Source organism: Tamandua tetradactyla, chromosome 21 (genome assembly GCF_023851605.1).
Source record: "Tamandua tetradactyla isolate mTamTet1 chromosome 21, mTamTet1.pri, whole genome shotgun sequence".
NCBI lineage: Eukaryota > Metazoa > Chordata > Mammalia > Pilosa > Myrmecophagidae > Tamandua > Tamandua tetradactyla.
Window position 1 is genome coordinate 12,892,282 of NC_135347.1, and position 17,635 is coordinate 12,909,916.

The window sequence follows — 17,635 nt, forward strand, 5'->3', positions numbered from 1 at the left end:
CTTTCCTAAATGTTCATCATCCTAGTCAAATAAATTCACCCAACTCAGAATTAAATTTCTTAAACAAAATGTGTTGTTCATTTTTCCAAATTATTATCCTAAGTAAATGAATTCAAATCTTTATAACTGTCTCAATCAATGTTGTCTTGATTCATACTGTCAAATATTTTGCTTACGTTACTCAACATTAAGATTGTTTTCTAGAATGCAGTACTGTGGAAGAAAAAAGCATATATACATCCAAATTTTTTTTTCAACACTTAACTTTTTGGTTAATATATATTCACAGATTTCCTATTGCACAATCTTTTTTTTAAATGGAATGTTTTATATATATATATATATATATATATCATAGCAATACCACATGTAATAAACAAACCATGGTTAAGATATTTGAAGCAATAAAAACACCTGTTCTAAAATGTTAAAATAAATTGAGTAGATTGAAACATGAGAGATTGATGAAAGGGGGTGGTAAGGGGTACAGAAAAAAAACACAAAGGAACAAAGGTTAAAATATATTGGGTAGGGTGCTGTGATGGTGGCTCAGCAGGCAGAATTCTCACCAGCCACGTCAGAGATCTGGGTTTGGTTCTCAGCGTCTGCCCATGAAGAAAAAAACAAAAAACAAAAAATATATATATATTGGGTAGTTGGAAATACTAGCAGTCAATGAGACAGAGGGGTAAGGGGTATGGTATGTGCGAGTTTTTTCTTTTTCCTTTTTATTTCTTTTTCTGGAGTGATGCAAATGTTCTAAGAAATGATTATCGTGATGAATATACAACTACGTGATGATATTGTGAAAGGGAGAGGTAAGGGGTATGGTATGTGTGAGTTTTTTCTTTATCCTTTTTATTTCTTTTTCTGGAATGATGCAAATGTCCTAAGAAATGATTATGGTGATGAATATATAATTCCGTGATGATATTGTAAGTCAATGATTACAAGAATGGAATGTTCATATGTTAAGAATGTTCATGTTTGTATGTTGTTATGTTTTGTCAATAAAAAATATTAAAAAAAAAACAAAAAAACATCTGTTCTAAACGCCTTGTTGTTCTGTATAGCTTAATGTAATATTCAGATACATCCCAGAGTATGGTGGGCTGACAATTAAAAAGTATTGGTAGAGTCCCTTAAGGGATAGGAGAAAAAATATGCAACTTTTAAACCTTCCCACCTGGGAAATCCCTGGTACTCTCTCAAACATTAGGAGAGAGTCCAATGTCCCAAGCAGACAGGCCAAACCCTTGATTTTGAGGTTCGTGTGTATGAAACTTATTTCTATATCAGAGAAGCTAAGCCTACCTACGATTATGCCTAAGAGCAGCTTCCAGAAACCTCTTTTTGTTACTCTTTTTAGCCTCTCTCTCTCCCTCTCTGAGTGGGACATGACATTCAGGGGTGAAAGCCTCCCTGACAATGAGGGACATGACTCCTAGGGATGAGCCTGGCCCTAGAACCACGGGATTGACAACACCTTCCAGACCAAAAGGGGGAAAAGAAATGTAAGAAAATAAGGTATCAGTGGTTAAGAGAGTTCAAATAGAGTCAACAGGCTACTCTGGAGACTACTCTCATGCAAGCTTCAGCTAGATGTTGCTAACTGCCATGGTTTGCCAACTGCCAACCAACATCATTCCTATTAACCCTAAAGAATACTTAGAGCTCAAACTGAGATTCTACAAAAGTTTTATGCAATGTTTACTTTCCAGAAACCTATAACCTTCAAAGGATTCCTAGGCCAGATAAGTCTGGAAACCCAGAGAGGCCAGTCTTTCTAAAAGTATCAACTTATTCCTTTCCCCTAACCTATACTGCTGACACCCCTTTTCAAATTGAAAAAGTCAGAATGGGCATAGCCCAAAGACCCCTACAGACTAGGAGAAGGTTTAAAGACGAAGGAGGAGTTATAACAGAGAGTAAAAGGATTTAACAAATGAGTAAGACAGCTGAATCACTATATTGATATTTCTTTTAGTTTACAGTGTTTTGTAGCAGTTAGAAGGAAAAACTTGAAATTGTGCAACAATAATCACTACCAAACTCTGAAATGTGTTCTGCAACTACTTATTAAAACGTACTTTGAAAATCATTTTGTGTATGTGTATATTGGTTATATTTCACAATAAAAAACGTTAAAAAAAATACCTGTTCTAAAATGAACGAAATTATCTCAAGAACTAGGTGAAGATCTTGCTTCTCTAGAGAAAATGCAGCTTGAAGTTTTTCTTCCTCTTCTTCACTGAAACTGTTCTCAGCCTACAACACAAATGGTGATATGCTAGCACATACTCAGATATTCAAAACTCAGACGCGTGATCAAAGATTTGCTTATTCATATATGAAATGACAATTTGAGTGAAAAAGTGAATCTAGTAGAGCTTGTAAATGTCGACATCTCAAAATCAATTTCTGGGACTTGCCAAATAAAGTTAATTTTAAATAACAGTATTTTAAATTCTGTGATTTACACGAGGTAGAAAATATCAGTAAATACTACAACAAATGGACATTTAGAAAAAAAAATACTAGACGGTAAAAGCCTAAAATATTAACAGTAATTTCCACCTTCATTCATACAAAAACATTTACTCTCTATTATATGCACAAAGACAGACAATAGTTCATGTCCTCAGATACCGTCCAGTCTAGTCAGAAAGATACATAAAAACAAATAATTTCCATTTTGACAAGTTCTGCAGAAGCACAGGTTGTTATAAAGCATGTGTAAAGTAAGAAATTAACACATTCTATAACTTCGCTAGTTTACAAAATTTACATATTAAGCATATTTTACTTTTATAAGCAGTATATTAGAAAAAGAAGACAGCCATCTGAGCATAACCTCTAGCTAGTCCCCTTTCTTTCATTTCCAAAACAATCCCTTTGATCTAAAGATACTGGTTTATGGGAAGGAGGTAGGGCAAGATGGCAGCTTAGTGAAGTGTGGAATTTAGTCCAACCTCCAGAGCAGCTAGTAAATAGCCAGGAACAGTACAGAACAATTGCTGCAGCCACATCAGTGACTGGACACACAGCATACACTAATCTGGACCAGGTGGAAAGGTTGAGACCCCACACAGATCTGTAAGTCCCCCAAATCCCAGAAGCCGTTGCCCTTCCACACAAGAGTGGTGGCATGATTCCCCAAGGGGAATGAAAACAGATTTTACTAGCATCAAGGGCTTAGCTCAACCAAGTTCCAACTGTGGAGTTAATTAACAAATTCTGACTACTGAAAACAGGCTCCCAGCAAGATAAACCTGCAATAAGCACTAAAGGTACTAAGAATTTTTGCCCCAGCAGAGAGGGGGCAGGAAAAAAAAAAAGCAGAAGCTTTTTGAGTTGGACAGCACAAAACACTGGAAAGTGGCTGGGACCCAAGAAAAGGGGGCATATAGAGCCTGGAGAAACACAGAGCTATGTATGAACTTAAGCTCTTGATTGACAAACCCAAGGAGCAGGGTCCTGCTCTGAAAGTTTTGTTTTTGTTTTGTTTTATTGGCTTTTTTCCTACTCTTTAACAGCTCATTAGATAGAACTTGAAGCATTCTCAGGCTCCAGCACTGCTCCAGGCAAGGGGAGAATTAAGGTTGTTTGAGAGAAAAAGTAACTAGTGAGATGAAAGGAGTTAATTCCCCAAAGGTATTATCTTCCCCAAGAGGAAACTGGGGCCCAGTTCAAGAGGAATCCCTCTTTCAAGGAACTCAGGCCCCAGGGACTGGAAAACTATAGCAATTAATGTCAACCTACAACCTCACCTCTGTCTCAACCACACCCCCGGCAGGGAGAGTCTGCTAAAATTAAAGCACCACATCTTCCCATCTACACTGGTGGGAAACCACGGTAAGACAAGCACCACAAGCCAGGCAGGATAGAAAAAGCACAGAATCTAGAGGCTTCACAGGAAAGTCTGACTTTCAGACCAACCAACAGATGGTGGTGACTCTTTCCCCCTGAGACATGCATCTGTCTGGTCTGGGGAAATCTGACTGGGGTCTGTAATATCTGAGGAGACCCTCCTCAAAAAAAAGGCTCCATATAGGCAGGACAAGGAAAAGAAAAACAAGAAATTAAAAATTCTGATCAGTTAAACAGAACCTATGCTAAAGGTCTAAAATAAGTTGAACTGAATGTTAAAGAATAGACAGAGAACAAAGCTACCAACAAGAAAATCCTAGGTAAAAGACTGAAAACAATTTCCAGAATAAACTAATTAAGGAAACCAAATGCCTAGACACCAGCAAAAAAATAATGAGTCATACTAGGAAAATCGAAGATATTGCCAAGTCAGAGGAACAAACCAACACTTCAAATGAGATAGAGAAGTGGAAACAACTAATTCAGGATGTTCGAACAGACTTGAAAATCTCATCAAAAATCAAATCAACGAGTTGAAGGAAGATATAAGAAGACATTGGGTGAACAAAAAGATGAACTCAAAAGTTTGAAAAAACAATTCACAGAACTTATGGGAATGAAAGACACAATAGAAGAGATGAAAAAACAATGGAAAGCTACAACAAGAGAATTGAAGAGGGAGAAGAAAGGATCAGTGAACTAGAGGACTGGACATCTGAAATTTGACACACAAAAGAAAATATAGGGAAAAGAATGGAAATATATAAGCAGGGTCTCAGGGAATTGGACGACAACATGAAGTGCACAAATATACATGTTGTAGGTGTCCCAGAAGGAGAAGAGAAGGGAAAAGGAGCAGAAAGACTAATGGAGGAAATAATCACTAAAAAAACTCCCATCTCTTATGAAAGACATAAAATTACAGATCCAAGAAGTGCAGCGTACCCCAAACAGAATAGATCCAAACAGACATACTCCAAAAAAACTCACTAATTAGATTTGTCACATATCAAAGTGAAACAGAGAATTTTGAAAGCAGCAAGAGAAAAGTAATCCATCACATACAAGGGAAGCCCAATAACACTATGTGTAGATTTATCAGCAGAAACCATGGAGGCAAGAAGGCAGTGGTATGATCTATTTAAGAGTCTAAAAGAGAAAAACTGCCAACCAAGAATTCTATATCCAGCAAAATTGTCCTTCAAAAATGAGAGGGAGATTAAAATATTTTCAGAAAAACAATCACTGAGAGAATTTGTGACTAAGAGCCCAGCTCTGAAGAAATACTAAAAGGAATGCTACAGGCAAATAGGAAAAGACAAAAGAGAGCTGTGTGGAGAAGCATGCAGAAACAAACACTATCAGTAAATGTTATAAAGAGAAAAAAAAATTAGGTATGACATGTAAAATCCAAAAGACAAAATGGTAAAAGAAAGCATGGCTTTTACAGTAATAACATCAAATATTAATGGATTAAACTCCCCAACCAAAAGATATAAACTGGCAGAATGGATTAAGAAACAAGACACGAAAATCAATTAATGTAATATACCATATCAACAAATCAAAGCAGAAAAATCACATGATCATCTCAATTGATGCAGAGAAGGCATTTGACAAGATTCAACATCCTTTCCTGTTGAAAACCCTTCAAAGGATAGGAATACAAGGGAACCTCCTTAAAATGATAGAGGGAATATATGAAAAACCCACAGCTAATATCATCCTCAATGGGGAAACACTGAAAACTTTCCCCCTAAGATCAAGAACAAGACAAGGATGTCCATTATCACCACTGTTATTCAACATCGTGTTGGAGGTTCTAGCCAGAGCAATTAGACAAGAAAAAGAAATACAAGGCATCAAAATTGGAAAGGAAGAAGTAAAACTATCACTGTTTGCAGATGATATGATACTATACGTCAAAAACCCTGAAAAATCCACAGCAAAACTACTAGAGTTAATAAATGAGTACAGCAAAGTAGCAGGGTACAAGATCAACATTCAAAAATCTGTAGTGTTTCTATACACCAGCAATGAACAAGCTGAGGGGGAAATCAAGAAACAAATTCCATTTACAATTGCAACTAAAAGAATAAAATACTTAGGAATAAATTTAACTAAAGAGACAAAAGACCTATACAAAGAAAACTACAAAAAACGGTTAAAAGAAATCATAGAAGACCTAAATAGATGGAAGGGCATACCGTGTTCATGGATTGAAGACTAAATATAGTTAAGATGCCAATTCTACCTAAATTGATTTACAGATTCAACGCAATACCAATCAAAATCCCAACAACTTATTTTTCAGAAATAGAAAAACCAATAAGCAAATTTATCTGGAAGGGCAGGGTGCCCCAAATTGCTAAAAGTATCTTGAGGAAAAAAAACAAAGCTGGAGGTCTCACACTGCCGGACTTTAAGGCATATTATGAAGCCACAGTGGTGAAAACAGCATGGTACTGGCATAAAGATAGATATATCGACCAATGGAATCGAATAGAGTGCTCAGATATAGACCCTCTCATCTATGGACATTTGATCTTTGATAAGGCAGTCAAGCCAACTCACCTGAGACAGAACAGTCTCTTCAATAAATGGTGCCTAGAGAACTGGATATCCATTTGCAAAAGAATGAAAGAGGACCCATATATCACACCCTATACAAAAGTTAACTCAAAATGGATCAAAGATCTAAACATTAGGTCTAAGACCATAAAACAGTTAGAGGAAAACGTAGGGAGATATCTTATGAACCTTACAATTGGAGGCGGTTTTATGGACCTTAAACCTAAAGCAAGAACAGTGAAGAAAGAAAGAAAAATAAACGGAAGCTCCTCAAAATCAAACACTTTTGTGCATCAAAGAACTTCATCAAGAAAGTAGAAAGACAGCCTACACAATGGGAGACAATATTTGGAAACGACATATCAGATAAAGGTCTAGTATCCAGAATCTATAAAGAGATTGTTCAACTCAACAACAAAAAGACAGCCAATCCAATTACAAAATGGGAAAAAGACTTGAACAGACACTTCTCAGAAGAGGAAATACAAATGGCCAAAAGGCACATGAAGAGATGCTCAACGTCCCTGGCCATTAGAGAAATGCAAATCAAAACCACAATGAGATATCATCTCATACCCACCAGAATGGCCATTATCAACAAAACAGAAAATGACAAGTGCTGGAGAGGATGTGGAGAAAGAGGCACACTTATCCACTGCTGGTGGGAATGTCAAAGGGTGCAACCACTGTGGAAGGCAGTTTGGCGGTTCCTCAAAAAGCTGAATATAGAATTGCCATACGACCCAGCAATAACATTGCTAGGTATCTATTCAGAGGACTTAAGGGCAAAGACACAAACGGACATTTGCACACCAACGTTTACAGCAGCATTATTTACAATTGCAAACAGATGGAAACAGCCAAAATGTCCATCAACAGACGAGTGGCTAAACAAACTGTGGTATATACATACGATGGAATATTATGCAGCTTTAAGACAGAATATACTTATGAAGCATGTAATAACATGGATGGACCTAGAGAACATTATGCTGAGTGAGTCTAGTCAAAAACTAAAGGACAAATACTGTATGATCCCACTGATGTGAACCAACATTAGAGAATAATCTTGGAATATGTCATTGGTAACAGAGACCATCAGGAGATAGAAATAGGGTAAGATAATGGGTAATTGGAGCTGAAGGGATACAGACTGTGCAACAGGACTGGATACAAAAACTCAGAAATGGACAGCACAATAATACCTAATTGTAATGTAATTATGTTAAAACACTGAATGAAGCTGCATCTGAGGTATAGTTTTTTGTTTTTATTTATTTTTTTATTTTTATTTTTTTCTCTCTATTATCATTTTATTTCTTTTTTTGTTGTCTTTCTATTTCTTTTTCTGAATCGATGCAAATGTACTAAGAAATGATGAATATGCATCTATGTGATAATATTAAGAATTACTGATTGTATATGTAGAATGGAATGATTTCTAAATGTTGTGTTAGTTATTTTTTTTAATTAATAAAAAAAAAAAAGAAAAAAGAAACAGGACACAACTATATGCTGTCTACAGGAGACTCATTTGAGACCCAAGGACAAAAAAAGTGAAAGTGAAAGGTTGAGAAAAGACATTTCATGCTAAAACAACAGAAAAGAGCAGTAGTAGCTATACTATATCCAACAAATTAGACTTCAAATGTAAGACAATTAAAAGAAACAAAGAAAGACACTATGTATAATAAAAGGAAAATTGAACAAGAAGGCATAACAATCATCAATAATTATGCACTGAGCCAGAGTACTCCAAAGTATATAAGGCAAACACTGAAAACAGTGAAGCGAGAAATAGACACCTCTACCATAATAGTTGGAGACTTCAATTCCCCACTCTCATCAATGCACAGAACATCTAGACAGAGGATCAATAAAGAAACAGGGAATTTGAACAATACAAAAATGAACTAGACTTAACAGACATTTACAGAATGTTACATCCCACAATAGCAGCATACACATTTTTCTCCAGTGCTCATGGATCTTTCTCAAGGATAGACCATATGCTGGGTAACAAAGCAAGTTTCAATAACTTTAAAAAGATTAAAATCATTTAAAACACTTTCCAGATCATAATGGAAAGAAGTTGGAAATCAATAACTGACAGAGGGACAAAAAAAAATTCACAAATATATGGATACTAAACAACACACTCTTAAGCAGCCAATGGGTCAGGGAAGAAATTATGAGATAAATCAGTAAATATCTTGAGGCAAATGAAAATGAAAACACAACATATCAAAATTTATGGGATGCAACAAAGATACTGGTTTATCAAGTATGAAAAATATTCACTTTGAAGACAATCTTTAATTAAAAAAATATTTGTTTAAAAAACAAATATTTCATCCACACATACTAAAATCAACTTCCCCTGCTGCTGCCTCTCAACAGCAAAAAGCTCTGTATCTGTCTTGATGGCTTAAGATAATGTACAGCTGCACAGTTTCACAAGTGAAGCAGCATTAGAACTGTAAGCTGGCTCATTTTTGGTTTTGTTGTTGTTGTTGTTGTTGTTGCTGTTTTTAATTTATTTATTAATTTAAAAAATAAAGAAACAAAATAAAACATACATAATCAGTTATTCACAATATCATCACTTAGTTGCATATTCATCATTTCTTAGAACATTTGCATTAATTCAGAAAAAGAAATAAAAAGACAATAGAACAAGAAATAAAACGAACACAGGAAAGAAAGAAAAAAAAAAAGATTATACCTACCATACCCCTTACCCCTTGCTTTCATTGATTACTAGCATTTAAACTAAATTTATTTTAGCATTTGTTCCCCCTATTATTTATTTTTATTCCATATGTTCTACTCCTTTGTTGACAAGGTAGATAAAAGGAGCATCAGACACAAGGTTTTCACAATCACACAGTCACACTGTGACAGCTGTATCATTATTCATCCCCAAGAAACATGGCTACTGGAACACAGCTCTACATTTTCAGGAAGTTCCCTCCAGCCTCTCCATTACATCTTGAATAACAAGATGATAGCTACTTGATGCATAAGAATAACCTCCAGGACAATCTCTCGACTCTGTTTGGAATCTCTCAGCCATTGACACTTTGTCTCATTTCCCTCTTCCCCCTTTTGGTCGAGAAGGTTTTCTCAATCCCTTGATGCTGAGTCTCCGTTCATTCCAAGATCTCTGTCCCACGTTGCCAGGAAGATCCACACCCCTGGGAGTCGTGTCCCACATAGAGAGGGGTAGGGTGGCGAGACTGCTCGTTGTGTTGGCTGGAGGGGCCACATCTGAGCAACAAAAGAGGTTCTCTTGAGGGTGACTCTTAGGCCTAAATTTTAAGTAGGTTTGACCTATCCTTTGCAGGGTTAAGTTTCACATGAACAAACAACAAGACTGGGGGCTCTGCCTATAGCTTTGGTTGTCCACACTGCTTGTGAGAATATCAAGAATTCAACTTGGGAAAGTTGAATTTCTCCCCGTTCTCACCACTCCCCGAAGAGGGCTTTGCAGATACTTTTCCGCTCATTGATCGAATCACTCTGGGATTCATTGGGGCATCACACTGAACAAACCAGCAAGCATTTTTGGTTTTTTGAAGGCTGGACATCAGAACTTCCAGTTTCAACTATCCAATTTCTAAAAGCCAACATTCCAAACACTTACCTCAAGAGCAATATTTTGATTCAAAAAGTTTCAGAATTTTTGACTGTTGCATATCTTCCTAGAGATAACAACCTATAGTACCAGATTTTACCAATCCTAAGGAATGCATTAAATTCAATGGATATTTATTGTTTAACTTCCAAGTTGGTCAGTATGATTCCTTTGAATATACAACAAATGAGCTGTTTTAAAAAAATAAAATGAGTGATTGAGTAAACAGAACAATGAACTCCAGAATTTCCAATGTGTTCAGGGAAGTGAGATTTAAAAAAAAAGACAAAAGGGATATTCTTCAGATCTGTCTAATAAGTTATATTAATAAAGTAGTTTAGAGTATAAAGGGATGAAGAAACATTTATCTTCCACCCATTCACTGGTATAGCAGCAGGCATGTGCTCTTACGATAAAGTGGAGGTTGAAATACATGAGCAAAATAGCAAATGGAGAATGAGGGTGGATCTTAATTCAAAATGGCGGAAGTCCTTCTAAGCAAAGGAAATCGGACATGGAAAGAGAAGCCATGGGGAACAGCTAGAAAGTGGAAGTCAATGGAACCCAGAGGAGAAAGAACACACTGCCATGTGCATTTCCATGTGACAAAAAAGCCAAGGACCAAGGATCAATGGCAGCCAACCCCAGAACACCAAGCCTTCAGTGAGAAAGCATCATCTTGCTAGTCCCTCAATTTTGGACTTCTCCTGGCCTAAAAACTGTAAGCCAAAAATTCCCATTGTTTAAGCCAACCCACTGTATAGTACTTGTTTTAGCAGATGGGAAATTAAACACTTATCTACTCTTTTCTCTTTTGTCCATACAGGTGAAGCCAATTATTATTTGTGCAGGACTCTCCTATACACTGTTTTGACACTTAAAGCCCCTGGGCACTAAATGCCTGGAGCACCTTCACACATTACAACAGTCAAAAAAAAAAATCTCCATGCATTTCTATAACCTGGGATTTATACCTATTATTGTCCTTTTTATTAATATAATGGGACTTCTTTACCTGCCATGATAGGGTAATATATTGTTACCCACAAGCGAATATCAGGTAAATGAAATGTTATTTTGAAAGAACTCTTTCTAAAATGTATGGTGCCCATTCCTGGACTTTTATAAAGTATACTGGATTAAATTCATTTCTTATGATAATGCATGGGTATAAGCACCTGAGTTCTGTGCTGCAGTATTCAAAAAAACTGCTGAGGAGATACAGTGACAATTTTTTACTTCAGTTAAAAAAAACAACTCAGACTTCTATGCTTTGTTTCTTGTGCTTGATATTCATAATTCATTCATTTCATTCCATGATCAGCAGTCAAACTTTCAAAGTGCCTACACGTACTGCAGTGGCATCTTCATTCCCCCAGTTTGCTGTTTCTAGACTACCATGGCCAGGAACCCAGAAAGCTGACCTCTCAGAAGTAGACATACAATTAGTAAAGTCAATCAATAGGCTTTGTATGAGAGCTTGAAAAGCTCGCCTATGAAACAAAGTATATGCGTATTATCTATTACATAATTTGTGAGAGTTATATTTTTGAGGCTCAGTAGCAAAACATGTTTATTTCTAAGTTCCCAGCTACAGAAGTTAGTCTGACTCCCATTCAGTATTTACCAATGCAGACCTTACTGGCATGTTCTATGGGACGGTTCTTTGTGCAGGACACGTTGCAAGACATTTAACGTGTCTGGGCATTAAATGACAGCAGCATTCTCCACACATTGTAAAAACCAAAATAATAATAATATTAATAACCCATGCATTTCTATACGCTGGGATGGGCAGGAAGATGGCTGCTACAAAGAGGACTCTCAGACTCATCTCAAGCATGCCCATATTCTAAATCTAAGCTGTCTTTGCTTCCCCATATGTATTCCTACTACAGATTCTTAAGAACCAGGGTGAACAACAGATACTCTATGCCCATAAGCAGATTCTTTTGCCTTCAAATCAAAGTGCCAAGGTGATGACATTCAGAATGGCAAATTCCTAAACCTCCTCACCAATATACCTGTAGCAGGTTTCATTGTACTAAGGGCTCAAGGCAAAGGCCAGCTTAACAGACCCAGAGCACACACTAGAAAGCTGATAGGTCTTGAAATACACTGCAAACTTTTTGATAAAAGCCCTTATCACAACAGGAGGTCCTGTAAAAGAACATTCCCTGAAATTGTGCAGGAAAAAAAAAAGACACCTCTCCCAACTTTCTTTCTTAGCAGGGCAAATATTCACATACAAATTCACGTAAATTGCTTCAGCGCTCAACCACCCACACTTTATCTCCACTCTCCTACTTCTCTGGGCATAGAATTCAAGCACCTCTGAGGAATGCTTTGGCACTCAGCTACTTTAACTTATTTTCAATTCCAGAAGTGCCGTAGAGGGTCAAAAACAAATTACACATCACAATTTTTCTTGCACATCTAACCTTCCTCAGTAAGAAGAACAAAAGATGTGTGTAATGAGTTGAACTGTACCCCCCACTCCTCCCCCCACCTCCACCCTACACAAAAAATATGTTCAAATTCTAATCCCTTATCCAATGAATGTGATCCTATTTGGAAATAGGATCTTTGAAGATGTGATTAGTTAGTTAAGACCAAACAGATTATGATGGCCCCAAATCCAATATGACCAGTACACTTACAAGAAGGGGAAATATTGGACACAGACAGACAAGCCCCAGGAACAAAGCCATGTGAAGATGGCGGAGACAGAGATTGCAGGGATGCATCTACAATCAAGGAACACCAACGACCAACAGCAAACACCAATAGCTAGAAGACACTTAGGAGAGCATGGCCCTACAGACACTTCGATTTCAAACTTTTAGCCTACAAAATGGTGAGACAATAAATGCCTATTGCTTTAAGTCATTCTGTTTGTGACGCTTTGTTATAGTAGCCCTAAGGAACTAAGACAACCTGTGTAAGTTTTTTCGTTTCATATTTTATACATATTTAAGAAGACAGCCACCAGCTCAGGAAATTAAAGCAGAGCTTCTGTGTCTAAGGCCTGCATCATTCACTTTCAGACTGACTCAAATACTACTTTGTATATAATTGAACTCTTTCCGGAGGTTTAGTGTAACAGTTTACGGGAATGGAACCTGGAGCAAGGATGCCTTACTAGCTAGCTGTATGGCCCTGGGCAAGTTATGTAACAGGGTGGTGTCTCAGTTTCCTAAAATGAAGACGACAGTGCCTACTTCATAATGTTGCTATAAGGATGAGATGAGTTAATAATATGACACCATTAGAAGAGTACCAGGAATAGAAGGAATTTAGAGGCTCTCCAATTGTTTTGAGTTTCCCATGGCAAGAAAAGGAATTAAATTTCAGAAAGTTATTGAATGCCAACAATAAAAATATCAATGTACTAGGTATGGAAAATATAAAGATGAGTAAGTCATGATCCTCACTCTCATGGTATTCAAGGCCAGAGAAAGATCTACTAATCATGAAACAAATACTTATGATGCAGAACTAACACAGAGGTGAGAATTAACCAAATGTTTTTGAAAAACGTAGAAGAGAAAATACAAACTCTGCTGAGAGTGTACTTGCAAAATCCTTGAAGGTTGAATAGTTTACTCAGCAAAGAAGAGAAGAGGGCATTTGCAAGTAAGAGAAAGGGTATATGCAGGGGCACTGAGTGAAAAAGTTCAGGAAACATTCTACAAAAGCACAGTCCAATGTGACCATAGCACTGGCCGAGTAAGGAGAATGCAGATTGCAGCCAGATTATAATGAGTCTTATACACAATGTGAAAGAATTTTAACTTTTCTCCATGGGGTCATAGATAGTTACTGACGGCTTCTGAACACTGTAAAGAAGATGATTAACTTTTTTTTTAGGAAAAAAAATATTTAGAAAGATAATCTGAATGGCATTATGAAGAAGTCACAGGGAGGAAAAAGACTATAGGCAGCGATTCCAGTATGAAGGTGAGTATTATAGGTGATGAGAGAGAGAATGAGAATCTAAACTAGGGCTGTGTGAGAAGAACTTGGATTTGAGAGACACTTCTGAGGGAGAAAGGGCAAGACTCTAGGACTGGCTCCTGGGGAGGGAAAAAAAAAAAAAGGAAGATAAAAGAGTAAGAGTCCTGATTCTCACTGAATAGTGATGCCTGGCAGAACAATTAGCAGGTAGTCCATAAACATGTATTGTCTCAAATTAAATTTGTATAAACTGATAAAGAAATTAAATTGGATTGGAGACCAAGCAGTGAATCAATAAACACCAGCATGTCCAAAACAATCACATCCTTGAAATAAAAGTGGAAGAGAAACAAAATTAATGAAAAATTAAACACTGGTTGATAATAAATACCAGAGAATTATCTTTAAGAGGGAAAACAAAAATACAAAATCAGAATTTTCTCAAGGCATGTTCCACAGACCATTAGACCCAAAATATACTTCATAATAAAACAGTTCCAAGGCCAAACACATTTAGAAAAAATGGTGCTTACCATATTCACCCTTAAATATTCACTATAAGCACTAGCATATAAAATACTCTTACAATGTTCCATAATTTTTTTAAAAACGCTAACTTTAAAATAGTTTCCAAAACTTTTTGACCATGGAACATTATCAAATATTCCACAGACCCAGTGTTCCAGAGAACACACTGGGATCACTGCACTTCACAAAAAGTTCTCTAAGTAGAAACAGTTTCAGTGGAATCAGAAATAAGTATTATAAGCTATAGAATAAAAAAATACAAACCTTCAGGTGAAGTTTTTGAAGAATTCGGGTGAGCAATCGTGGAAATCTTCCTATATCTATTGCATTAATCAGCGACACTGCTTTTTTCATGCTAAATAAATTATCAAAACAAAGTTTTAAAATGAGAATTTCAAGTTGAACTGTACTTGTCATAGCTGTCTCTGTAAATTTTCATTTCAACAGCTCTGATTGCTATAAGACTGAGTGAAACCAAGAAAAACAGATGATAGCCAGAAAAGAAGGCAGAACAATCTTGAACATTCCCAAAATGATGCCCTGAAAAGTACTGCAAATTTTCTCTTTTGCTGGGGCAAAGGAGACCACTAGGGCAAGCTTGAACTTGATGCAATGGCATTAATTTAGCAAGGGTGGCTAGGTGCCTCAACCCAAAAGGGAACTCTAAAAGGAACAGAGGAAGAGAATGGTGGTGAAGGCAAATACACTAAAAACATAAAGAAAAGAACACTGCATGGCAAATAATAGGAAAAAGACATATACAAAATCCTTTCAGGGTCACTAAATAAGCAGCTCTTTTAAAATCCTGTATCAACTGTTAATAATGAACTTTAAATTGTGTGCCAAGCAAAAAAGAAAAAAAAAAGGTTGATTGTGATGATAAAGAAAATATTTATTTTCTCTAGCCTCCTATATTCTGGAGCAGCTAGGAGAGATCTGAGATGATGGTATGGTAGCCCATGGCAAACTCTGGGATCTGTTCTGCAACTCCCCGTTGAAGAGTGCTTTAAGATCTATTGCTTTTTTCTCTCTTTGCTTTTGTATATATGCTACATTTTACAATTTAAAAATTTTTAAAAGTTAAAAAAAAAAAAGGTGTGCTAAAAACAATTCTATTGCATCATATTGGATCTGGTTTACTAATGTGGTATCCAGGACACTGCTATGAAAATAGGAACTGGCTGTCAGGATTCAAGGAGTCCGGGAAGAAGAAAAAGTTTTAAGAAAGAGCTTTAAGCTATTCTTCCAGAAGATTCCTGCCCAATCCAGACACAAGTAAGTTATTTTCCAATATCAGTGATTTGCCTATATACTTCAGTACGTTCTCCGTATCCACACACTAGTTACACTACTCTATATTTTTCATTAAATTGAGTAATTTTTACTTAAATAAATTTATTTTAAAAGGAAACTTTACATGCCACCAATGGATAGCCAACATTACCCACCATAAATAGAAATTAACAGAATCTAAATGAAATAAAAACAAAAGCAATGTTATCTGGCTAGACACTGTCACCAGTTAAAAACGTCTGGCTTGAGGCCTCTTCAATCTTGATTTAAAACGGATATTAACACCTGTTAGATACTGAAGATCCTCTGGTATCAAGGTGATCTTTCCTTATCAGGAGGTCTAAAAGAGACCTGAAAACTGAGTCTCTTGCCAAGTGATCCATCATTATTCAATGTAACGTCTGGGAACAGTGGCACAGACCACTCCTTTCAGACTCCTTTCAGCCAGGCATGGTGTGAACCTCATGTAGATGCTGTGGAGGGGCCAGGTGGAGGGGCCAGGAGGAGGGGCCAGGTGGACGGGCCAGGAGGAGGGGCCTGGTGGAGGGGCCAGGAGGAGGGGCCAGGTGGAGGGGCCAGGAGGAGGGGCCAGGTGGACGGGCCAGGAGGAGGGGCCAGGAGGAGGGGCCTGGTGGAGGGGCCAGGAGGAGGGGCCAGGTGGAGGGGCCAGGTGGACGGGCCAGGTGGACGGGCCAGGTGGACGGGCCAGGTGGAGGGGCCAGGAGGAGGGGCCAGGTGGAGGGGCCAGGAGAAGGGGACGCGCGGAGTCCACGCGGTCCGCCCAGCAGCTCCCCGCCCACCGGCTCGGCCGGGCCCCGCGCCCACCCCTCGCGATCTCGGCCACGCCTCCGCGCCCAGGTGACGGGCAGCCCGGGCACCCACGTCCCTCCCTGTTCGCGCCAGCCCGGAGGCGGCTGCCGCAAGTGCCCACCCAGGCGGCTACCTGGGGCTCTCCCGCAGGATCAGTGCTGCGGCCGCCGCCATCCTCGCTGCCGCTTCGCCGGACAAGAGCCGTCAGCTGCGCCGCGCCCAGCCAATGGCGGTCTCCGCGAACGGGAAGCCGGAAGGCCCAAACCGCGCAGCGCCGCCGGACTCGACGCCCGAGTCACTGTCCTGCGCCCGCCAGGGCTAAGGGGGCGTCACCATCGTCTTCCCCGCCACTCCAGCAGTGTCGGAGTTGCGGCTTTACACGTCTATTAACTTATGTATACTTTCATAATTCCTATATATGTAAACTCATAGGAGGATATGTATGTATGTGTACGTGTATTTTTTTAATAGAAAAATGCCCCTCCGTGGGAGATGACTCCCAGAAATGAGTCCGGCCCTGGCTCCATGGGATCAACACCACCACCTTGACCAAAAGGGGGGAAAGAAGTGTAACAGATAAGGTATCAGTGGCTGAGAGAGTTCAAATAGAGTCAGGAGGCTACTCTGGAGGTCACTCATACTCAACCTTCAGGTAAACCTTGCAACCTATCATAACCTGCCAACCCCCAACCAAAGCCATTCCAGCCAATCCTAAAGAACACCCAGGGCAATATATGATTCTACAAAGGTTCCATGCACTAGAGTAACTTTCCAGAAACGTATAACCTCTCCATGGGTCTCCTGGAGCAGATAAATCCTGAAATCTAGAGAGGCCAGCCTCTCCAGAACATCAGATAGTTCCAACTCCTTGCCCCATATTATTGACAGCCCCTTGCAACATGAAAATGTTAGAATGGGCATAGCTCAAATACCCCTAAAGAGTGGGATAGAAACATCAAAGGTGATGGT

General features: G+C 38.3%; 1 protein-coding gene across 8 annotated transcripts in view; it reads right to left on the reverse strand.

The window, feature by feature from the left end:
- COMMD10 (COMM domain containing 10) overlaps positions 1-16,911 on the reverse strand; it is a 212,468-nt gene extending 195,557 nt beyond the window's left edge. For 2 of the 8 annotated variants that reach the window (XR_013166980.1, XM_077138894.1), the window contains exons 1-3: positions 16,142-16,375; positions 14,828-14,918; positions 2,158-2,268 (exon numbers count right to left, since the gene is read on the reverse strand). Coding sequence is in view for 6 of the 8 variants with exons in the window: in XM_077138894.1 (XP_076995009.1) it covers positions 2,158-2,268; positions 14,828-14,918; positions 16,142-16,242 (303 nt within the window). In the remaining 2 variants the exon portion in view is untranslated. Of the gene's footprint in view, positions 1-2,157; positions 2,269-14,827; positions 14,919-16,141; positions 16,378-16,799 lie in introns of those variants that run through there. The other 6 variants (XR_013166982.1, XM_077138900.1, XM_077138896.1 and 3 more) reach the window with 4 other exon arrangements.
- Between the last annotated feature and the right edge of the window lie 724 nt (positions 16,912-17,635).